General features: G+C 44.8%; 1 protein-coding gene across 1 annotated transcript in view; it reads right to left on the bottom strand.

The window, feature by feature from the left end:
• MLH1 (mutL homolog 1) overlaps positions 1-25,995 on the bottom strand; it is a 340,404-nt gene that overhangs the window by 134,536 nt on the left and 179,873 nt on the right. The window contains exon 12 of the mRNA XM_069215008.1: positions 11,001-11,371. Within this exon, the coding sequence (XP_069071109.1) occupies positions 11,001-11,371 (371 nt within the window). The remainder of the gene's footprint in view (positions 1-11,000; positions 11,372-25,995) is intronic.

Raw genomic sequence — 25,995 nt, 5'->3', positions numbered from 1 at the left:
TGGTGGGAGGGGCACACAGGTCCTTGGCCCACCTCCTCCCCAGCCTCACGAGAGGGGCCTTTAACGCAACTGACATGGATGGACCTGCCCACCCCTTTACCTGCAGATCTGGTGCCCCCCTCAATGTTGCGGGGGGAGGGGGAGATGGAGCCCAGACCTGAGGAGAGGTCTTCCTGATGACTCTTGGCCTTCCCTAAATTCTTGAGGAAGCAGCACTGAATCCTTACTGATGAGTGATTCCAGGGAGGGACGTGGATTGTGCTGCTCTCACCATTGGTTTTCTTGTGTGTGTGATCTTTTCTGTTGGGGAGACAGATGCTTCTTGGTTGGAAGTGTGGGGAGAGAGGATGATTGGGGGTAGGTTTAGGTGTTTTGGCCCATTTGGCCATATGTTTGTTTTTGTTTTAGGCAGGATGTGACTCTTGTTACCTTTTACTAACGGGAGGTCCTTGAGGGCACTCCCTGGCCCCTAGAAAACTGTATAATGTCCAATGTTTTTAGAGTAATGACATGGAATGTCACCGGCCTCAACGACTGCATCAGGTGGAGTGTCGACCTGGGTTTGGCTTAAATAATGGATATACTTTTACTCCAAGAGACGCACCTTCTAGGCACTAGATGCCCATTCCTGGCTAAGTATGGATACAACAAGTTATACCACACAGATCACACTAGGGGCTCCCGGGGGATGGTTGTTCTGATCCATGAGCATCTCCCTATGGTAGCTACCCATCTTCAGACCCACTGGGCCGGTATACTGCTGTGGAGGAGATGGTTAATAGGCAGCCTCATAAGATATTGAGTGTTTACATTCCCCCCAGCTACCTGGCCCTACACTGGCAGCACTGCAACAGGTCATAGCTGGGTTTCCCCTTGGGGTTACCTTTGTGGGCAGAAACTTTAATATGTCACTGTCCTCCACAGTAGATACTTCAAGGACCCGGCCTGGACCCCAGCCCTCGACCTAACACCTTGAGGACTCGACAGCCAGCCTCGGCCTTTGAATTGTATGGTTCACCCGGCACCCCTCTCTCCCCCTATTCAGCCCTTCAACCACACCTCTATAGCCCATAAGACTAACTCTGGTATTGATTTCATCTTTGTGCCTGCCTTACAAAAGGCATGGAGATCCTTCCTCAGGATATCTCCACCACGCATCAGTAATGGTTTACCTGGGTCATGAGCTCCAGGAGGAGCGCCCAATATGGTGTCTTAATACCTGGTACTTTAAAGATAATGCTGCAGCAGAATTCCTGTCTCAGGTACAATGCACCTTCCTGGAGCAAAATGTGGACTCAATGGCTTTACCAGGGATACACTGGGCAGCTGGCAAGGTGTTTATAAGGGGGATTGCCCGCACACACTTTTGCAGTCAAGGTAGGCAGAAGGAATCCCAAATTATGGATCTGGAGGCACGCACAGAACGGGTGGAAGCCCAGTCGAATGCGAAGACTAGTGAACTGTGTCAGCTCACACTGGATAGGTTCTCAAGACAGCAGCTTTGTTAGGACGAGACCAGACAGTGCTGGATGGCCTCGCAGAGTCAGAGGAGCCAGGTCGGGTAAGCTCCGGGAAAGGCTCACGTCCCAAGGTTTGGCAGATAGGGTGGTGCCTAGTATCCGGGTCCCCGATTGAGGGTTGGTATCCGAGACTTGAGATTTCACAATGACGTTCATGGATTATTACCTTGCATTTTATGCACACCATCCACTTCCTTTATGTGAGTATTCTTCATCACTGATTACCGATTCACTCCAGGACCGGATGGTCTCCTGGTAGAATATTATAAGAAATACCACAAGAAATTGAAAATAAGGCGCAGCCCTTTGCCTCACCTGTTGGCGCTTTACGACGATGCGGCAACCAAAGTCTGTTTCCCATCAGAACTTAACAAATCAGCTAGTGTGGTATTGCACAAAGCTGGGAAATCCTCTGCAGACTGCACCTCCTACCTCCCGATTTCGCTTATCAACTCCGAACTCAAAACCTGTGCTAAAGTGCTGCAAATCACCTGCTCCAGATTCTCCCTGCTTTGTTCATCCCGGTCAATGTGGGTTCATGTCCTGTCATAGTACACGTCACTGCATCTGCAGAGTGCAAGCAGCAATGGCGTACCATCACCTACTACCCAGCTCCAATGCTCTTCTCATGGAATTTGAGAAAGCTTTTGACTCCCCGGATTAGAATTTTCTCTGGCATGCCCTGGCCCGGATGGGCTTTGGTCACTTATTTCTTAAGTTCAGACCTTATAGCCTGGGCCCATGGCACAGACCTGTGTGAATGACTTCATCGAACAGGCATTTGTGATCCAAAGGGGGACTAGACAGGGTTGCCACCCTGCCCCCCCTTCCTCTTTGTCTTAGCAATCGAGCCCCTGGCGATCTGGATTCACTGTCAGTTTTTTACAATCTATGGAGTATGACTTCTATTTCAGAGACTGAGTGAGAAAGTAAAATATTTGACCAGGATGATCCGCTTAGCATATCTGACCTCTGCTATATCACGATCAGCTTGAAATCACACCTAGCTTTCTGTAAATCAAATGCAGTCTGTTACAGTTCAATATGTCTTTACTTTTTCTAGGTATATTTTGCCTTAAACTAAAAAACTAAAATCATACCTCCTGTCTCCCCTTACCCAATTTTACATATCCTGGTGTCTTTGAGCTAATTAAAGTGCCCCCTATTTTTCGAAACTGAATAGGCACTTTTATTGTGCTGTTTTCTTGAAGTTAAAATTATTAGTATTGCTTGAACTCAACAGGCACTTCTCTAGGAATTGCTTGCTGCATTAGATATAGCTGTATCTTCTTCCGGTACGGCAGAGATTAGATGGCCAAACCAGATACTGTTTATTAAATTGGTAGGAGTAATCCACTCTGAAATTAATATTCCAAATTCTGACAGTGTTCATGTATAAATGTGTGTGAGATACTTGTGTAACAAAAACCCAGCTAGAAAGCAATGGAGCGCTCAACAGCAGGTTAGCAGCCAGGATACAATTTAAAATAAATTGCAATCAAAAAGGTGGTATGTAAATGTGTTAAATGTAAATGTGTGAAATGGTGATGTGCTTTTTAAAGCTGTGTCTTCAGTTTCTTTCTGAAATGCAATAGGCTAGGTCTGAGTTGTATGTCAATGTAGCCCCTAGACTAGATTTCCTGGGGGGTAGACTCTAAACTAAGTCTCGAGGCAAGGAGAGATTTTCCGTTTTAATTCAGTTTAACATATGTTAGTCATTTTTTAATTAGTTCGTCTATCTAATAGGAAAAGGAGGTAATTAAGCAGAATAAAGCAAGATGCGAAAACGTCTCAGGGCAAACTGTATGTGAAAGCATTTAAATCTCAGACACTTGTGTCAGAAGGCAGGAATTCATTGAGAGACAATTTATGTACTGAATGAAGAAATTACACTTAAGTATACAGCATATCTAATCTATATGGGTATCTTAAGAGTACCTGAACATTTGTGAAAGTTAAAGTGGATTAGCTTAACATCAAAGAATCAGAAGTAGAATAATCACATTCATTGAATGTTAATTCAAAAAACAAAGGTGGTGAAACAATAACAATCATAGCTCTACTTTCTAGTGTGGCTTACTAACTTATATCCATGACAACGACCTCACACTCAAGGCTTACTATCAGCTGACTTTACTAAAGAAAGTGTAAAATTTGGTACCAGAAAGCAACTTTAGAATTGCAGTACCAAAACTCTTGCAACATTGACAATGCCCTGCTCTGCAGCCTCCCTGAGTCAACTTTGCCCCTTTAAATCCATCCTAAACATCACATGACACTTCAGCAAAGGCCCTAGAGAAACAATCACATTACCCCCACATAACAGAACTGCACTAGCTTAGTTGGGAGGATCACATCACCTTTAAGGTCGGGTGCATCATCTACAAAGACATCTCGGCTGGCACCACTGCCTATATGGATGATAAAGTCTGCATCTCTCACAGCTCTTAGCCTATCTGCAGGCACCACACCACCAGATTAGAGAAAATTAAATACAAGACGGAAAGGACAAGGCAACAGGCCGTCTTCTAGGCAGCCAGGATCTGCACCGGCATCCCTGCATCCATCAGATCCAACGCTAAATTAAGGAAGAGCTGAAGAAAAACGTCCTTAAAGAATACCACCTCGTGACAAAGTAAACAGTTCACCTCCCATCTCAGAACCCAGGAGATCCCACACCTAGATTATCACTCGAATGCATTTCTACCTTCGATCCAATAAAAGCACTCCACTGTCTTTCGACTATGTTTTCATTTTTTATATCTATATATCTACCTCTCGCTGGAATGTCTCAAAATAATCAGAAAAGTTATACAAATAAATGTCCACACCTTATAAATCTTCTGTTCAAATACACTGTGTCTATGTCAGCGTATGACATATTTAACATGTGCACAAACATCCACAGATGAATGATTATTTGTGAACAGAAGCTTTCGCTCACAGATTATCGGAAACCACCTTTGTGTTCAATCCACAACCTATTTTAAAATGTGGCTCTGTAACCCACATCATGCATGCTCATTGTTTACCTTGTTTAAAATGGGATTATTCATTGCACCAGAAACTTTAGTGGTAGGTAAACTGTGCACCATGTAACTTTCACCATGGAGAACTAGACTTCACTCTGGGTTCTACACTATTTCCATTCTTTACAAACAGTAATTTTATGCTGTGTACAACTGTAGGGCTTGTACTTCTTACTTAATTCTGTTTGAATGATGGTAAGTTCTTTTGAGCACTAAGAGTAGCAGTGATTTCATGAGGTTACCCGTGATGCCATCGATTTTGTCATTTGAGGTAACATAAGTAATGTAATCAAATGGCAGTTAAAATGATTTGAGTGATGTAAGGTCATAAACAGTGCACGATGGTGATGCAAGTTATATTTATTTAACCAAACTATAATAGATGAATTTCAGGTTTTTTTAATTTATTTTTTAAACATTAGTTATCGTCTGTCACCAAACTATAACATTACTTTCACAATTGTTTTTTTCCTGTGAATTTCTAGTTTTTAATTTTTTAACTTAAGTAAAGATATTATTGACACACTTAACTATAGTGTCATTTTTCTCTTTGATTTTTAAAGTGGTTTTCTGTTTTTTAATAATATTTTAAAATTAACATGTGTGACACTTTCTTCAGCTGGGCAGCCCCGCTAATCACGACAATTTTGTTTTCAAATGTTTTTAAGCAACTCTGTGCTCCTATTTTTTAGACAGTCTTCTGTGGTTTTAGCAAAAATCATATTGTTAATCTCCGTGGCCACCCACACTTTGAAGCTAAAAACGTGGCATCTGGACAACAGAAGACAGCAGAAAAGCAGCCAAGGCCCCTGCCAGAATCCACTGCCGGCAATTCTTTTAGATTCTGGCAGAAGAAAATAATTTTTCACTTAAGTCAATCTATGCCACCAAAAATTCAGCAATGGTATTAGGAAGAAATTCACTTTTGGCATGTCAGGTATGAATAAGCACATTAACGGCAGCTGAATATTGTAAACAGAAGATGGAAGAGGAAGAGGGGGTTTCAACGTCTTCTGTTGCAGATGTATTTGCTCAACTTAGGGATTCTCTACCACCTCAAGTCCTTGAGTCACAGTGTGACAAACTCTTTGTACCTCACTGTAGAGTTGTACTGCACCAAGTGCTAAAAGATTATTTCTGTGGAAAGGCAGAGCACTGTAGCTTGGGGCAGTTTTGACGCTGCCCACCAACCTAAGTGCAAAAAGTTATTTTTTTAATAAATGTATTTTTTAGACCCAACTCAAGATGCCCTGATCTTTTGTTTTTTAGCCATATCTGAACACCAAAAAATGACAAACTCTAGAAACAAACTTAAAACCACATTTCTTAGTTAAAACATGTTTATCCTGTTTGTATCTAAATGTTAAATTATGTACTTCAGTGCGCAGAAGCCAGGCCTTATGCCCAACCCTCTGGTAGCTGCAACCCCCTGCTGTGCACAGCAAGGCCCTGCACCCTACCTTCCATGGGATGCCCAACTCTTGCTGGGCAGAGCTAAAGTGATTGGCCAAATCCTTATGGCCAGGCCTTGCGTCAAACCACTCTGGAGAAGCCAACCCTCGCTGGGCACAACATTATTTTTATTATTTATAGTACCGCAGTACTCCTCCAGTTCGGCTGCAGCACTGTGGGCATACCACACGAGGGCCACAATGAGTAAAGCAGTACCGCTGACAAAAATCTCTTTTTTTTTTTTTTTACATTTTAATTACTGCAGAAGAGTCATTATGGACCCTGCACCAACATGGTCCTTAGGGTCGGGTTCTGCTCATCCTGCCCTCTTAAATTGCATTTGTTCTACAAATTCAGGACTCATAGTCATGAAAAAAGTGGTTATAACATTTTGTTCTAAGTTACTGCCTGCCAATAGGATCCTTTTGGTCCTGCAGCCTATCACTCTGGATCAAAAAGGCAGACAGTAGAAAACTCTCTCTTGATCAATCACAAGCTGCCATTCTGTGGTACTGCAGGACTCCCACTGAACTTTTTCTGAGAGTTAGCCTCTTCATGCCCAATCCGTGGCCCGCTTTAAACACTAAGGGCCTGATTTAGAGCTTGGCGGACGGGTTACTCCATGACGACATTGATGGATATCCTGTCTGCTGAAATCTGAATCCCATAGGATGTTGTGACGGTGCAACCCGTCCCCCAAGTTCTAAATCAGGCTCTAATTTTATTTTATTTTTTTTAACAGTTGAACGGATTACAGATCACAAAAACGCTTTCTAAGAAAAGTCAAACATTTTGTCAAATTTGGTATAATTCTGTTCTGTTTTTTTTCTGCATCAGACGCCAAAGAGTGGAAAGCAAAGATTCCTGTGGGAATTAACATGGGAAATTGCATCTTTGAGACCCTCTTTTTCTCTTGGCATTCGCTTGACAAAATGGCACAAAAAAACTTTCAACAAATGAGTCAAGGTTGATGAACTATTTTTTTAAAGTTACATACACACCGTTGATTGGAATCAATAAGGCCATATTCTGACATCCGCTTGAGGCCCTGAATGCCAAATGCACAATGCAAATTATTGCTTGATTAGAGGAAGCCAACTGAGTACTTTTTCAATTGTTACTAGATTCTAAGGCGTACTCGGTTGCTCAAGAAACTACACAGTTATTAAGAGTGGTGGATGTAATGGGTGTGCTTGGGTGTGGGTGCTTTTTAGGTCGAGCGTTAGCGTTCGGCCTGCTGTATACTAAAGTATACAATAGAGTGAGTTCCAGTGTTCTGATTTGTTAGTTGCAGTGTCCTTCAAAAATCATTGCTTGCTAGTGGTCAGTTTGCCTCTTTGTCCGGCCTTTTTTCACTTTGGGAGCAGCACAAAGTACTGTGTAATTACACTATGTCCTGTTTATCTCTTCTGTAAGGGACTTTTTTTTTGGCATTTGCCTGTTTCACCTCAGCAGTGTGGGTGCTTGCTCAGTCCCTCCTCCCCACCAGCTCCCTCTGTAAACATAAACCAACAGCATGGGGGGGCTTTTCCAGGGCCAGCTCACCCTCGCTCTCTTCCTTTTGTTGTTTTCAGTCTGTGTGGCAATAAAAGTCCAGTCAGTAATTTACAACGCTATGAGCTCTAACTCGAGCAAACACGAGACTATTGTATTCCAAATGCTTGTTTCTTTTGGTTATTGGCTGCCAAGTGCACTAGGGAGTATGAGGCATAGGGTATGCCTCGATTCAAATTAAGACATCTAATGCAGGGCAAAAGGGTGCTCTGCTCTTCTGCCCTGCCCGTAAAGAGGAATGTGTGCATCCTATCAATAGAAAGAAATGCCATTTGCTTTGAAAAGTCCGCCAATAGCCGTTTTAAAAGTCACAAGCAACATCATGTTCGTTATGAGCTACACTTAGAGCAATCAACCTGAATTCGCTAAAAGATGGCATTTCAGTGCACTGTAAAATATAATAAACAAATAAATAAACCAAAATGAAACCCCAAACGAAAAGGGCACTCAATTAAAACACTGGTAATGGAATTAAGTGTGCTTTCAACTTATATGTGGTTTTCTATGCTTAGGTCATTTCTTTGTCTCACTTACAACTACTTTAGCACCACATCCTTACAGTATAAGATATCTGTACAGACTTTAGCGACAGACGCTTAACATTACAATGCTACCGGCAAAGTGTTGCAAAGGTGAGAAAATCTGAAACATTAAGAAGCTGAAAAGCGCATCACCCTTGTAAATCTATTCCAGCCTGTGAAATTTCCTGCAAATAAAGTTTTTGTGTGAGGTCTGTTCTACAAAAGAAGGTGATTTTTGGATCTGGTTAATTCTTCTACTTCGGCAGGATTTTTAATGTTTCTAGGAAAGTATCTCGTTTTGTCATGGCCACCCCCACTTTTTGCTCACTGGTGCTAAAGCTTCTGATTGAAAGCGCACAGACCTTGCTAACATGGTCCCAGTGACAGTGCTCTTTCCCTAAAACTACCCAAATTCCCAATTGAAACCCAACTGGCAAGGACTTTAGCACCCTGTAAGTCCCTGGTTCCAAATGGCTACATCATGTATTATGCCACCCAAAGGGAACCCCATTCAAACTGCATACAGACGGCCATTGCAGGATGCATGAAATGGTGCAAACCATTAGGAAAGCACTGCACTGTACACACCCTGTGCACAATGCCCACTGCATCCAATATATGTCTACAGCAGGGTGCATTGTATTACATGTGAGGGCACATCTGTATGAGCAGATGTAACCCTGTAATGGCTAATTCCATTGCTATACATTGCAAGTGTTCAGAAAGGCATTTTGAGAACATGTACTGGGCACTGGTCATTGCGAGATACCAGCTACACAATGTCTTCACTAAAAATACTGTTGTTTAGTATCAAACACCTCGTCTTAATAAATCCGTACTGATGCCAGTATTAGATTTATTATAGCATGCACACAGAGAGCACCTTAGAGGTGTCCCCTGTATCCCTACTAGTCACTTAGTGTGCTGGCTGACTGGTATAGTCCAGCCTGCCACCACAGACGAGTTTCTGACCCCTTGCAAGTTAGAGCCCACGATACCAGTAACTGCCTGGCAGAAGATGATCACACCTTCCCCAGCAGAATGGCTAGTAAATGTAGCATATCAAGGCCAGAGGCTTCACAGCTCCTGCCATCTTTGATATGGAACCATGGCTTTCCCCCAGACCTGGGGAACGCCAACACCTGCTTTGAGGCCCATTTGGCACCAGAGCAGATGGAAAATGATATATTCATGAGGTATGTTTCACTCACAGGCTAGTCACACCCCTTAGGTGGGCTACCTGAAGTGGACAGCCAAAGAAGGGTTTCACCAATCTTCTTTTTGGTGAAAAGAGACATCTGGGTCAGGATTATGCCCACTCCACAAAGGAAGTAGTCATATAGGTAGTATAGCAACCCCAGGGATAGGTAGCCCATTGGCTACTACTCTAAACTCCCCTAAATTCATTATTTATTGGTCCCTCTGGCACCAGAGAGACCGATTTGACTACCTGGGAACAGAAGAAGGACAAAGAAGAGAAGAACCGAGGACCTGCACAGGTAACTGTTGCCAAACTGTGCCTTACTGCTTGAGCCTCAAAAACTACAAAGCCCTACTCGTCCTGTGGCAGTACATCCTTTCACAGCACTTGGACAACCATCTAGCATATCCATTGGGGGTGGAGGAGCCATCCCCCTGTATCTGCAGGCACGGTCTTCATCTGTCCTGTACACCGTGCTGTTGGCCATCGGGCCCATTGAGGGAGTACTACTTCAGAAGGAGGTTTTTGTTGCTCCAGGAGGTCAGTCCCATCTCTCTGCGAGTTTCAAGACACAAGACCCTCCAGGAGCCCCCCTACACCAATATCCTGGATACCAGAGCACCTGCAGCAACCAAAGTTTGTTAGTGTCCAACCCGGGACACCACCACTGCCGAAACCGACCTGCCTGACAAGGGACTTCAGGAACAACAAGGCTCACACCGAGAGTGGCCCTGCTGTTGTGTTTTCCTCCTCTCTACAGATTGAACCGAGAACTGTGAGAGCCACTAACGCAAGTGGCCAGCCGGCCAAACACCTCTACGCCCAAGTCCCTCGACTTGGGTTCATGAAAACTAACTGCACCTCTTTGTCCCAAAAGGCCCTCACGAGCTGAGCCCCAATTTGGGTTCCACCAGACTTGTCCCCAAGTCTCCCACTTGCAGCCTTTGCTTTTTAGGTGCCCATTGCTTTCTTTGCTGTAGCGCTAGCGGCTACAAACACATCCAGCACCTATGCACCTGGACACGCCAGTGCAGGTAAAACTAAAACTGCTGGTGGTTCTTTGGACCTTGGTCCCTTAGCACCTTAAGTTCCAAAAGGCACCCCAGAACTTCGACTTCAAGTACATGTTTGCAGTATATGTCTTCCCTCCTGTAGAATAACATTACCGCTTTCGCGGCTCATGCCTAAAAAAATGTATTTGTGTATTTTATTGTATTCTTGTAAAATCTACAACTTCGAAAGTACTTTACTGATTCTGATGATCTTGGGGTCTAAAATGTTATAAAAGTCTGTGCTATTTAGATTAATTGGTCTCATATTTCTTTTTGAGCGTGTGTACCATTTATTGACCGTCAGTGTGCAAAAAAAATGCTTGACACTCCCCTCTGATAATCCTAAACTGCGTGACCACAAATAGAAATTTTGGGATTATTAAAGTATGTCCTGTAAACCCAATAGGGGCCGTCTGGACTTTTTCCTGGTGTGCCCTTACATTGGCCCACTACATAAAATGTCAGCTTCCTACAATGTTCAACTTTTAAAATAAAATGTACAATGTTGCAAAGCTTTGAAAAAAAGCCTTTCCACAGGTGATGAAAAGCAACTTTTACACACCCCTTACGTAAACATATTTGTACAGCTTTTATTTTAAAAAAAACTCATGTAAGTAGAGATCATTTACTAACATTTCACTGTAAATAAGATGATCCTTGCAATTATTTACCTTGGTGGGAGCGGGTCGGCAGAGGCTAATTTGGTTTCTGTTGGTAGTAGTGGTGCATTCCCAGTGTTCTCCAAATCATCAAAGTCTGCCATGGCCTCGACTATATCAGAGTCCTTGATCTCTGTCATTTCTGTATCTTCATGGGTACCTCTGCTGTCAGACAGTCCTGCGTTGGACTCTGGCACCGCACTGTTTGTCATAATTTCTTTAGGTTTGCTGATTGGCTGTAGAAAAGCATCCAGTTTCTGCTCGCGGAAGTCTGTGCGAACCAACTGATGAGCATATACCTTATCGGTGGCCCCAGAAGTAGAGGAGCTAGTGGTTGGTTTCACAATCTCATTTGAAGATATAGAAGGCCCAGGGAGCAAAGTCTATTTCACAAGCCAGAATAAAGAGAGAAGTTGAGGACAACACATCACAATTAATAAAAAGGTCAAAACAGCCAGACGATTTTCAGAATAAATTACACAAACAGTTTAATGTTTTATACATCTGGTGCCCAAAAAAAACTGAATGTAAGATACAACTTGAAAACAAGTCCTTCACTCACATAGTAGTGAATGAAAACAAGTAGAAGACACTGACTTGAACAGTGAAATATAGGGTACATGAAGACTGAAAAAGCAGAATGATTCATCTTCAAACTTGTGCCATCTCCAGTCGTCAACAGTCTAACCCTGCAAGTTATAATTCTTACTAAATTAGAATCATGCAGATTGATCTCACTTTTCACGAATACAAGAAACATTAAAGCCCTCCTGAGAAGGTCTTCAGTAATCCTAAAGCTGAATTACGAGGGCTTTCTACTGAGATGGTAAATTAATACAATCACTGTCCATAAACTTCTTTCTTGAAAGCAAATTCAGACAGGTCTGCACAAAATCCTTACCAGCTGTCTTAACATTGAAAGGCTATTCCCCATACAAGCAAAACCTAATTTGCCCTAGTTAACTTAATAGAAAATTCAGAAGAGCCCCCAACAACTACTGCGAAACACAAGTGAGCACACATGTGAAGAGGATACCTTTCGAACACTGAAGTAGTTATAGTGAGAAATGCCTGAGTACAAAGGTTGTCAACGTGGCTGATACACACAATAGCAGTCTAACGGGGAGCTGCCTATGTCTCTCCATCAGATATGAGCAAAGAAGGCTCACAATAAACATTTGGGAACAATAACTAATAAACCAAACATGGGGAGATGAGGCATACAAAACACCTATTGCCAACTTATTTGGTACCAAAGTCAAAGAAATGACGGGTCATTAAAATAAGGACTTGTCTCCACCCTTTAGATAAAAAGCAAAAAACACAAACCTGCTCTTAAACAAGTCTATAACTAAGGACTATTAGGCGTGCTCACATGAAAGGGAGGTTATATGCCAATTACACTCCAAGTGAACAGTTCAAGTCAAACCTCAGGCCCTTTAAGCCTAAGTACTTGTTACCAGTAGTACAAAGCAGCATCAACTTTCCACATTTTCCCCTTCCTAGTCTATGTATTTTCGCTACACCCTTTTTGACATTGCCTTCATTCAATAACTATTCATGAACCGTTATTTTGATATATCCAGAAAGTGGTGGGTCTGGTGAGTGGTCTTCACTCAAGGAAAATGTGTGGGACCAAAGGAGCAAGGTGAGCCTCCATGCGGACCTCCAAACCAAGACAATAATGCCTGGTGAAAGTTTGGACAGATGCCATGTGCCAGCTTGGTAAATGTCTAATGCCAACGCTGTAACGCTGCAAATGAATTTCTGAAATCTTCTCACAGAGTATGTCCGTAGATCTGGGATGATCCACAAGACTTACTTGGCTGTGCCCCATCGTTATGCACCATCTGTGCAATTAATTTTTGAAATCTTCTCACAGAGCGGTCAATCTTCTGATTGCCAAATTCCATAAGGCATGTTCAAAGCAACCAAAAAGGCATTGAAACAACAAAAAGTCAACAAGCACTGAATAGGCCTTTACTCAAGCCATCGATTCAATCCATACGGAAGAGGGATCTCCTTGCTCCCATTCTGTATTACAGATGCAAGCAGAGAGTGAAGAAAATGTTGGGAGGCACAGAACCAGTGTGCCACCTTGAGGGTGCAACCTGGGCAGAGGAAAGAGGTGTACCCAAGAACGCCCAAGGCAATCCCTATAGGTGGGTGCAGTCACATACAGCACCCATTTATGGGGAGGAATTCCTGCCCTGGCGAGGGACTCCACTGAAATAGCTCTTTTGTTGGAAACAACGCTCTGTCCCAAGAGCACCCAATTAAAGGTGCGCCACTGTGTAGACTAAGGCATTGTGCCCCATCTGTAATACAGCTCCTTGTGCCCAGAAGTTTTCCTTAGGAGTTGGACATTTTAAACTTTACACTTGTATAACGCACTACTCAAGGGTCTCAAGGCACTGTACGCATACCGCTGTGGAACCCCTCCTGGTTTTTCCCTGTGAGGCGCCCACTCATGGTCAACCACCAGGGTGAAGCCAGGCATCCAAGCACTGTCAGGGCTGTTGTAGAGATTAAGCAAGCTATTGCTCAGAGTTACAGAGTGGGACCCATTAATTAGATTAGGCACCAAGGTGAGAATTATCTGGTCCAAGGGAATTGAGCCCAAGACTCGCCAAGGCGGGAATTGAACCCTGGTCCCGGGCCAGATCTCTGCATCAGGGTCTGCCGCTCTAACCATTGTGCCACTCTTCCCCAGATTGTAAGGGTTGTAATTGTAAGGGTGACAAGAAGAAGAAACAGTTCTGCTAATAAGAACTCTAGGGGAGTGGGAAAAGGTGGGAAAAGGTGTTGAGGTTTGAGGTGCACACTCAGCAGGCAAGATAGCCTAGTTTGTCCTGTTAAGAGTTCTTTGAGTAAAAGAAATAAGGCTTTGTCAGTACTTTAAAGTTATAAGGCAAAAAGTGGCAAGAACACTTGAAGTCTATATCTCTGGTTACCCATATCCAGATTTTGATCATTTTCATGCCATTTTTATTAATACACTTTTCTTGTTTTTTTTTATCTTGAATTGTTTTGGGAAGTTCATTGTTATGTTCTTAACTTTAATGTTCTTTGGTACTGTTTAAACGTAACGTGGATCTGGGGGGAGGGGCACCTTCTTGAACGCATTATATGAGTGCCCTGTGAATTATTAACTACTGCTGAGTGATACAAAGGGAATGGAGTCAATAGTAGGATTAGCCTTAGAAATAAGGGCATCTTTTGCAGTCCTCACAATATGGGACGACAAATACCTATCCATAAAACAGCAATATTTTGTCAACCAGAACCTCACAGTACCAAAACAAGACCTTATAGAAAATGGGGTAGCCCCAATGTGTGAACAATGGACAAAATGCATGGGGTGGTGTATGGCAAATGAACGAGTGAGCTACCAGAGCTGTGGGTGCCCCATTAAATTCAAAAAGGTCTGGGGGAAACTGGGTCTCCGAGATGGGGATTGAGAGGTCCACCTAACCAGGCAAAGCGAAATAGTGAGTTCCCCACTGAAGACCATCAATGTACCTTATGTATAACAGGTCATATTACATTTGTTTTACGTCAAGAGCATCTCAAACCCTACCACATGCTAAATGCCCTAAAGATTATTATTTACTCTATTAATTCCTCAGTTGTACCTGACTGAACAATTGTTAGTGAATGGCCTCACTCACTGACCCCCTTTTGTGATGAGTCATTATTTTGTTTTTGTTTTTTAAACAAAATTAAGCAAACATTTTAGCAATTAAACAACTACAGCAGCATGGTTGCATGATTTAAAATTTTATAAATTCAACTCCTATGAAATTACATATTTATCTCATCCTTTTCCCTGATGGATACCTTTGGGAAATAGCTTAACCTTGACCACATCATGATTCAAAGAACAAGCATATTTGCAAGAAGATGCAGATGTCAAATCAGCACTTAGCATGTTCATAAGTGGTATCTGTTTAGTGTAAACCTGGTCTGCACAGAGGAAAGATAATGTTAACAAATGATTGGGGGCGTGACTGGGCTCAGAGTGGAAGAGGCTGTTACTTCTTTGTGATATAGTCTCCGATAAAGAGGTGTGTTCTAGGTGCTTTCCTAAATTTGATCAGAGTACCTGCAGTCAAGCTGTGTACATGAATGTTTTTTCTGGATCCTTGGTGGATTAGTGGAGGTATGTTGTATTATTTTTGCTTTTTCGCAAGTCTCTGTGTCCAACCTAATTGTATTTCAGCTGTGGTTGTTCTGACAGCCACCAGAGATAGCAAGCTTATCAGATAGTTAGGGGAGGTTGCTGTCTGTGATGACTTTGCAAAAAATGCACCTCGTTTCTTAGATGTGCGGCTGACAAACAAGTTACTTACATTTGGTAATCCCTTATCTGGCAGAGATTACTGGCCCAATTGCAACTCGTGAGTTGCGGCCAGACCGCTGCACTACTGGCGGTCCAACTGCCAGATTATGATCCTGTTGGTCGGACTACCAGGAGATCGCCTTCTACACCAGGATCAGGGATACCGACAAGTTGGCAGCATTCAGAGTAGTGGTCACATGAACTCTGCACCGCCGTGCTGATCACAACTCCAGTTTCCGCCAGTCTTTCCAAACATCGTAATTAGATGGGGATAGTCGGCTTGATGGTGGCCTCATCCCCCAGCTTTGGTGGTCCGATGGTCGGACCGTCAAAGTCATAAACAGGCCCTAAATCTAGTTGCAGATTATTTACCTTCTAATCCTCCCCAGGCATCAGACTGGATCTTGAAGATTTTCGTGAGCAGTAACCCTGTGCACAGTCGATCAGCTCCGCGTCTGCACCAGAAATGATGGAGCGGTTCCCATATAGGCACTAGTCAGGGACATAGACGTCCATTTTTCTTCACAACTTTCCACGCCATAAACAGACTACCGGTGTGTCAAAACTAAGGACCTGAAAGGGGAGTCCCTGCCCCTAGAAATCAGTTGTGAGAGCGGGGAGGAAGGCATTCCTACCTGATGAGGCATTACCAAAGGTAATTATCTTGGTCATCTCATAGAGACTTCTAGCTGCAGCTTCCTTACCTTTGAAAAGATACCGAAGTGTAGGAAAGTGTCCCTTTTGGACACGGTCACCGCCTACTTTTTGCTCAGTGGTACTGAGGTTTTTCGACTGAGGTGCACTGGGTCCCTGCCAACCAGGTCCCCAGTGCCAGTGCTCTTCCCCTACAATGAGGTAAAATGTGTGCAATTGCCACACACTCCCATACCTATAAGTCCCTAGTAAGTGGTACGCCTGGTATCTAGGGCCTGGGTAGTGGAAAGGTCCTAAGGACTGCAGCATCACCCTCAGGGAGCCCCCTAAAACAAGTTGGACACAGCTGCCATTGCAGGTTGTATGTCCTGGTGCAAGCCAGAAAAAAACACAACATGGCACACCCATTGCACTGTGTGCCATGTCCCACTCACTGCATCTAAATATATAAATGTCACCCCTACAGCAGGTTTTAGAGCCCTAATGCAGGGTGCAGTTGGGAGCTCCCAGACTTATCCCCAAGTCCCCCTTGCTGTCTCTTTCAAGGTGCCCCCTCCCCTTGTCACCAATCGAGCAGTGCGGAAGACATCCGACTCAATTAGCACCACTGCACCCGGATGTCCCAGGGCAGGTAAAACTGTATTGTTGGTCTTGCTTGTGACCTTGCACCCTACAATCCACAGGGGGCCCCCGAGAACTGTTTGCAAGGACCCCCTTCAAACCCTTTACCACGTAAAAGCGCATTTGAGTGTTAACTTACTTGCTAAGTCAATACAAATTGTAACAGTATTTATCTTCTTGAAAGTATTCTGTTGTTAAAACATAATATAAACAAAGTATTTTTCTAAACCTTGGTCTCGTGTTCATTCTTGAGTGGGTCTCATTTATTGACTCTGAGTTCAACAAATGCTTAGCACTACTCTCTGAAAAGCCCAACTGCTCGCCCACAATACCACAAAAGACAGCAATAACGGTCACCTGTACTATCCGCATAGTGTATCCTTACATTGGTACACTACATAGCCAACTTCCTACACCAAGCAACACTATTCCTGGATGTACTCTGCGAACCAAGTTCAAATACGAAAGTCCTGCAGGACCGAACGGACAAAGTTCCCATCTCTATATAAGTTACTGTCCATGCAGTAGTGTTTGGTAGACATGCACAGAAATGCCCACGTCGCAGCCTGACAGATGTCCAGGACAGGTACTCCATGTTCTAACGCAGTGGTCACAGCTTTAGCTTGGGTAGAATGAGTGCATAAACCCTTGGGTTGCTTTTTGGCCAGTGCATACCAGATCTTGATGCAGAGCATGAACCATCTGGAGATGGTTCGCTTCTGCACAGACCGACCTTTCTCCAGACCCACATAACCTACAAAGAATTGGTCATCCACTCTGAACTCTTTTGTACAATCAAGGTAGATCGCCAATGCTCTTTTTGGGTCCAGGCGGTGGGGTCTCTCTTCTTCCTTAGAAGGTTGTGGGGTGCGTAAAAAGTAGGCAAGGTGATGGATTGATGACATGAAAGGACATGACCACTTTTGGCAGAAAACAGAACCTTGTCCAAAGCACCAGCTTGTCAGGATATATAGAGGTAGGGGAGTGTAGACAATAATGCCTGCAACACACTCTGTGGGTAGATGTATTTGCCACAAGGAAGGCTGTTTTCAATGTGAGAAGCCTGAGGGGACCATTATGGAGGGGCTCGAAAAGAGCACACATCAAGAAAGTCAGAATCAAATTAAGATCCCACTGAAGCATAATGAAGAGAGAGGGAGCGAACATATGATAAGGCCCATGAGGAACCTATACTCAATAGGAGACTTAAACAAGGAAGATTGAACAGGCAACTGTAAAAAAACAGAAACAGCAAAAAATATATCCCTAATGGGTGCCCAAAGCAGAGCCCTTCTGGGAAAGGGAAAGAATGAACAAGAGTATCTCTTGTCTGTGCACCATGCCACAAATTTCTTCCAGTGCCAGGCATATAGTGTTTTGGTGGAAGGATGCCTGGCTGCCAAGATTACATTACAAACTTCAGGTGGAAAGTCAAAAGCTGTCAACTGTTGCTGCCCAATCTCCACACAAGAAGGTGGAGAGTGGACATGTTTGGGTGAAGAACCCTCCCCTGCTGTTCCGACAGAAGATCCTCCCAAAGGGGCAGTCTGATTGGAGGATTGATGGACATGCTCAGTAGCTCGGGATACCAGAATCTCCGTGCCCAGTCTGGAGACACGAGGATCACTTCAGCCTGGTTGTTTTTGATCTTCTTGAGAGCTCTAGGCAGGAGTGGTATTGGCAGAAAGGCATGCAGGAGGGCCTGAATAACACTCGAGACGAAAATCGCCTCTGAGAGATAGCCACCATGGAAACTCTACGCGCAAAACTGCTGACATTGCGCGTTCTTATCAAAGGTAAGCAGATCTAACCAAGGCTTTCGACACTCCTGAAAGAGACCTTGCGCCACCTCTGGATTGATAAGACATTCGTGATCCGCTAGGTATTTTCGGCTAGCCCACCAGATCTTGAACCACCTGGGATATTCCCCGCTGTTCCAGCCAAATCCAAAAGCGTAGTCTCTCTGGACAAAAGGTCCAGGACCCCATCCCGACGTGCTTGTTGCAATACCATATGGTGGTGGTGTTGTATGTGACCACCCGCACCATCTTCTCTTTCATAGAGGGAAGAAAGGTTTTCGAAGCCAGTAGGACTGGGCAGAGCTCCAACATGTTGATGTGAAATCTTGCTTCCGCAGGAGACCAGATGCCTCTGATCTCCACCTCTCCCAGATGGCCGTCCCAGCCCAGGAGTGATGCATCCTTCACTACTGTCAGACCTGGTTGGGGAAAGGAGAGTGGCCTGCCTCTGACCAACTGCAGTTCGTTAACCACCACTGCAGATCTTTTGCAGTTCCCTCTGAGATCTGGACCATGTTGGGGAGATTCTTTCCGCTGCTGCGCCCACTGGAACTTCAGGTCCCACTGCAGAGCCTGCATGTGGCACTTGGAATGTGTCACCAGCAGGATGCAGGAGGGCATGAGGCCCAGCAGCCTCAGAGTCATTCTTACCAAAATCCAGGATACAGGCTGAAACATCGGTATCATAACTTGAATATCATCGACTCGCCACTCAGGAGGATAAGCCCCAAACTGCACTGTGTCCAGAACAACTCAGATGAAAGGAAGCGTCTGAGAGGAAGTTAGATGCGACTTTGGCACGTTTCTAGTGAACGCCAGTGAATGTAGGAGGTCCACTTATCTGATAAAGATCCACAGGGTTTGAAACCTGTTTTCCTAGCAGACATCCATCAACACACCATGAGAATAAATTCTTGAGTTCCCTCAGGATTGGGTGTGATATAACCCTATTTATTTTGGTCACTGATTAGGCGTGTTGTAGCGTGTAGGATGCTACGATGTCCATCAGAGAGGACAGTGCGGTGTCAGGGAGACTATGGAGAACAGCATTTATACCATTCAGATGCAAAACCATGATGACTTGACCAGGAGTTCTGAAGTCGATTTATTAGTGAGAGCTACTGAGGGTGAGATCAGTGCTCAGGGTGACTCAAACGTCATTGCCAAGGACATTTATGTTGGGGTGTAAACACGTTCACATGGATGTCATTGAGCCAGATTCTTTCAAGGAACCAGAAATAATAGCATATTGTGATAACCTAACAGATCATACACAAAAACTATTGCAAATAAAGGCTGAATTATTGAATCGTTAAAACACACTTATACATAAAACTTGAATTCAGTTAATACAGATAGGTCCAAAAGGTGACAAAGGCTGGCCACATATAGAGCAGGCTCAGAAGATTAAGGTCAAGGCCACTACCAAGGGAGGTGGTGATATTCAGACATATATTGACTACCATCAACCATGGAAAAGAATAGCTGAATGCACTTTCAAACAGGCAGGCTGTTTCAGTGAGTGTACTCTCCGACCATACAATGTAATTGTGCAGTCCCCTTTGTGGTTCCCCTTTGTTTTTGCTCCGAACCCACCAGAAATCCCCTTCCACTTTCCACTACTACAGTGAATCATGGAAAGGAGGCTTTAGGTCTTTACCAGAGATTAATGTTATGAGTCCTGTCAGCTTTCCTGGGTCACTTACCAGATGCAGCCGTGACATAAAAAAAATATTTTAGTAGCTGCAAGGTTTAACAGGTCCCGGTATTTTTCTGCCTTTTAAAATACTGCACAGCAGTTTAGTGCAGTAACATTCAGTCCTGAACATTTGTTCAAATCCAGCACAATTGTTTATGAAAATGAAAAACTGCTGTAGCCTCAACCTGATCTTTTCTTTTACTGAAATGATGAAGTGAAGTGCAGTTTTCAAAGACTGTTCACCACTGTGTGGAAATCACTACCTTGGATGGAGGAGGAAGAGATGAAAATAGAACTCACATGGGAATTTAAGTATGATGTTGACATGCTCTATTGCATGATACTGTCACCGTGAAGATCCAGTGATCTTGCTACACTCTACTATGCGTTCCGAAACTGAGGAGCATTCTTCTCCTAGTCAAGGACAGAATATTCCCAAAACAGATTTTGTTATTTGCTCAAGACTAATAGGTTACTTACCGCTGGTAACACTCTTTTCAATCTATAATCTCTCAAGCTCCCCACCTTGTGAATCTTCCCTGGTGCCAGACTTAATCCATAAATCTAGCAAACTCGCTTGTCAGGATAGAGGACAGTTTATTTGAACACCGGGTTTCTAACTTATGCATGTTGTTCCGAGTTAAAAGCCTCATGTACAGCTATGGAGAGGCTTGAAAGGAGCATACATTAGCAAACTGAGGACTAAACTCAGATATGATGAAGCCGGACACCTGAGAAAAGCTCTGTCAAAAAGGAATTACAACGAGTGACTTGACCAAATAGGCTGTTCTGGCGAATCAAGCAAGGCCAAAAGGGCTGACAAGTAACCTTAAACTGTGACTATAGAAAGGCATTGTCGGGCTAACAATAAATAACATTAGACAACTTATTCAGAACAGGATCAACCTGCTTTTTCTTGCACCATGCCACAAATTTGGATCTAGGGCCTGAATAGACTGACTTTTGGAAGTACGTCACAAAACAACATCCACCAACTCTGATTAAAACCTCTCAACTGGTTCCTCTCAATTGCCAAACAGAGGACTGGATAGTGGAGGTTTCGATGCAAACCCCTACCCTGCAGCTGGGACTAAGGATCCTTCTGAAGCAGAAGTCAAAGAGCAGGGCAGTTGCTGGGAGTCAACAGTTCTGAATACCAGACCCTGCTGGGATGCCTGGGTCCCCCAGGCCTTGTTGCACCCTTGCTCAGGACTTATTTCAAGATCTCCTCCATCAGCAGAAGTAGAAAATGCCTACAAAAGGCCATAATCCCACTGAAGGTGAAACACTTCCACCCTAGAGGAGATATTGGTATGCAAGACATTCAGGTGGTCATTCCGAGTTTGGCGGTAACCTGACCGCCACGCCGGCTGCGGTGTTGCGACTGCTGCCAGGGTGGTGGTGCAGACCGCCATATAAAGAGTAAGGAGGTGAACCCAATGCAACACAGACAACCGACCGTCAGTACCGCCACCGCCGGCGAGCAGCATTCGGCGGCGGTAGGCATTGTGAGACGTTCCTAGATTGTTGTTTGTCTCCCTACCTAGATATCACCCAAATGGAGTGATGAGGAATGCACCAGTTCACCGGCCACTCGTAGATCTTGAAATCATGGAAGAGCGCCACATCATCCTGACCTATCGACTTAACTGTTTGTGCATCAGGGAACTGGTCGCCCAGTTAAAGGCATACCTCCTGCCGGCTTTGAGAAACCCTCATGCCATCCCTCCAACAGTCCAGGTGTTGTCAGTCCTGCATTTTATGGCGAGTGGCTCCTTTCAGGTGATGTCACAGCCCAAGTTCAGTAAGGTGTTGCAGGATTTGCTGGATGCCCTACTCAAGCATATGCACAGGTACATCAGGTTCCCACAAAGTGCAGAAATGGCCACTGTCAAAGCAGCCTTCTACAATATATCAAATGTCCCACATGTAATAGGAGCCAATGATGGGACTCACATCGCCTTGGTACCTCCGAGGGTCAATGAATAGGTCTACAGAAACCAGAAGAATACATATTTGCTCAATGTACCAGTGCTGTGTCTCGCAGACGAGTACATAACACATGTATACGTAAAATTCCAAGGATCAGTACATCATTCTTACGTCCTGAGGAACAGCAGTATCTCTGCATTGATGTCACAGCTACAGGGAGAAAGGGCGTGGCTCACAGGTATGTGTACTGCTCTTCATATCAGACGGTTGTACCCCTCCCTACACAGTCTGCACTCTGCCTAGCACTGTTATCTATAGTCATGTCCCTTTTTCCACACAGGTGACTCCGGATATCCCAACCTGCCCTGGCTCCTGACACCTGCTAGACGTCCAACTACAGGAGGGGAGAACAGATACAATAAGGCACATGGACAGATGAGGTGAGTGATTGAGAGGACTTTTGGCCTCTTGAAAGCTAGATTTTGTTGCATCCATGTGTCCGGTGGCACCCTACAATACCGACCAGGGAAAAGTCTGCAAGATCTTTGTTGCATGCTGCATGCTCCATAATCTGACCCTCAGAAGGCACATCCCACTGTTGGAGGAGGAGGGACATTGATGCTGGAGCAGTGTTTGGGGCCGGTGACTGATGCTGAGGAGGAGGCAGACTAGGATGAGGCACACGACAGCAGGACTGACCTGATTCGTCACTACTTTCAATGATGAACAGGTATGTGTGATTTCTAGGTCATCTGCACTTCTAATATGTGTTGTTAATGCCAGTCTGTACCCAGATTTTGCATGCACAAAGGTGTGTGTGGGGAATACAGCCTTAAATCTTATTTTCCGACCCTGAAAGGTAGCTGATGTACCATCAGGGGTAGTGGAGATGCATTGCTGCTAATGACATGTGGAATGCTGGTGCCATTACGGAACATCCTTATGGTTGTACCAAAGGTTTTGAGCCTTCAGTCTGCCTGTTTGGGTTAATGTAAGGGGGACTTATCAGTCTTGTCCTATTGTATAGGCATGTCATGCTGCATTGTCAGCTGCTGTGTGGCAACTACCTGTTCTTGACTACTCAGGGAGGTGGACAATAGAGGATGTTACCTATGTGACATCTTTCCTGTCCAACACGTGTGTGTGAGTGACAATGGAGGCCCTTACATATGTGGTATCATAGCTGATGGGACAGTCATCCTGTGTTTGTGTTCAACTGTTGTTGATGTATTACTGTGGATTACATACCTTGCAAATTGTGCTTAATTCAATTTAATTTTCCCTCTTCAGGTCACATCTCTGTTTGCAATCTGCTTACTGAATTGCCTGTTGGCATTGTTGACAGTGGATGTTACAACAATATGGATGTACTTACACACCTGCCGGAGTATCCCACTAAATGTGTCACTTTGACATTATTGTTCTGTCGACATGTGTATATATTTATTGCTTGTAAGTAGAATTGCCACTACATACAATGAACAGACATGCACCATGGCTTTTGATAATTGGTGTTTATTTAGTGTTTAGAGTCACAGTCCGGAGGAGTGGGGCAATGGTCTAGGTGAAGATCAGAGTGGGTGGTACAGCTGTTTGTTTCACAGGTGCTGTATCCATTTGCCTCGGAATGATGGGAACTTGGTATTGGGCAGCCAACAGGGTGTAACAGTGGCATACAAGGGTGACATTTCAGAAGAGGGATCACTTCCTGGTGGGGGGATTGGTCTTTGCCTCAGGTCCGCAGGATGCTTGAATGGCCGACCTCTTTTACGGGTGGGGGGTGGTATGGGGTCCCTCAGCTGCAGGGGTAGGTGTGTTGGTGGCCTGCAGGTCCTCATGCTGGGCCTTCCAATCCAGTAGCAGGTCCTGATGTTGAGGGCAGTGGTGTTGACTGACTACTGGATGGGGCCTGCTGTTGGGTGGAAGATGTCAGCAGGATGTTGTTCAGTTCCTTGAACTCCCCTAATATGGAGACCATGGTGGCATTGAGTGCCTGCCACTGCTGCATGGCATCCTGGTGGTATTCCCCCTGCAGCCTTTAGGTGTCCTGCAAAGTGATGTGTATGTGGCCTATCTTGTCCTGGGATCGCTGGTAGGCTCCCAGGACTCTGGAGATGGCCTCCTGCGCAGTCATGTCCTATACCCGACTTGTCCCTTTAGTCCACGATTGCCCTCCCACTGGCCCTTGCCACCTGTGCCCGCTCCCACTGACACCAGGACCATCACTGTCTTCGGTTTGCACTGCCGACTCCTGCCCCTGTCCTGTGGGGCACACTGATGATTGATGTGACATTGGGACACAGGTTTGGGAAGGTGGGCTCTGCTGTGCAATGGATGCCACAGGGGAGGTTGTTTCAGTTGTGGGCAGGGTGAGGCTGGTGTTGAACTGCCCACTCATGCCTGATGGGCCAGGTTTGTCAACCATATCCAGACACTCAGGTGATTCGTCCACTATTGGACCTGCTTCCAGGCCTAGGCTTTCTGTCACTGGCCTCCTCTGCTGTGTGGCAGTACTTGGGAGACCTGTGGAATGAGAGGTATTGTGTCACATGATGGTATTGTAGAAGTGATACACATGGTTGTATGCCATCATTGACTGGAATTGCAGGGCAGTAATGGCATTGACAGTTATTAGACCACTGTTTGTGTTTCCATCAGTGGAATGTTGCAATGGTCCTATTTTGTTGAATAGTTTGGATTTGTCTTGCTACTGTCATTGCTATGTAATGATGTGCATTCCAAATACTTTTTGGTGACAGGGAGTGACATGGTTTAATGTGCAATGCTGAGATGTGAAGTGGTTACAGCAGTAATGCAAGAGTAGGGAGTGTTGCATCGTGGTAGTTGTAGTACTTGCTGCAGTGTGGGGGTATCCATGCACTAGGTGGGCCTTTGAGGGAATGGTGTCAGTAGGGAGCTTTGGCATGCAAGGGTGGGCCTTGGGTCCATGGTGGGTTTGTGCACATTAGGGTGGTGTGAGGGGTGAGGGGGTGAGAGAGTGGTGGGGGTACATGCTGTGCACGGGTACATGTTGGCCAGGGTGTGTAGTTGACTTACCAGTGTCTAGTCCACTAGGTATTCCCTTCAACCCTTCTGGGTGTAGGATGGCCAAGACCTTCTCCTCCCACATTGATAATTCTGGGGAGGCGATGGGGGCCCACTACCAGTCCTCATGACGGCAATTTGGTGCCTGGAAACCATGGCCCATGCCTTCCTCCATAGGTTGTTCCACCTCTTCTTAATGTCCTCCCTTGTGCGTGGATGGTTTACCACAGCGTTCATCCTGATGACTATCCTATGCCACAAGTCGTTTTTGTGGGCAATGGATGTCTGCTGGACCTGTGCTCCTAACAGCTGGGACTCCACTCTGACAATTTCATCAACCCTTACCCTCAGCTCCTCGGCTGTGAATCTAGGTTTTTTTGTGGTGCCATGGTGGTTGGGTTGTGGGTGCGAGGTATGTGTTGTGCAGGGCTGCTGGGTGTGCTGTTGTTTGGTGTGAGTTAGGGTAATGGGATGTGCGTGTGGTTTGCGGTGTTTGTGTGCAGTGGTGTGTTGGGTGATGCGTGTTCAGTGTGATGGTGCTTGTGATACCTAGGTGCAGTACCTTCTTTCAGTGTGCTCTTGCCTCATTCTCACAAAGTTTCTGGGTGCAAAGGGATCTGGGTATGTGTGTGGGTGTGTTTTGTAGTGCTGTGGTCAGGTGTGTGTATCAGGTGTGGGGTTATCGTATTATCCAATGAGGTGCAGTGCTCTAGTGAAGGTGCATTTTTTTCTGCAGGGGTTCCGACCGCCAATGGAATAGCTCCGTGTTGAAACCGCGGTGCAGATTTGTGATTTGTTATTTGGCGGGCAGGATGTTCTCGGTGTGGCGGTGCCGAAGCCTCCTTCACACCGTTGTTTCGGCCGACGGTGTCATTTGTGGAGTAAATTTTAGGCGGTGTTGTGTTGGTGACTTGT

The sequence above is a fragment of the Pleurodeles waltl genome, chromosome 2_1 (assembly GCF_031143425.1).
Source record: "Pleurodeles waltl isolate 20211129_DDA chromosome 2_1, aPleWal1.hap1.20221129, whole genome shotgun sequence".
NCBI lineage: Eukaryota > Metazoa > Chordata > Amphibia > Caudata > Salamandridae > Pleurodeles > Pleurodeles waltl.
This window is presented reverse-complemented; position numbering and strand designations above follow the sequence as displayed.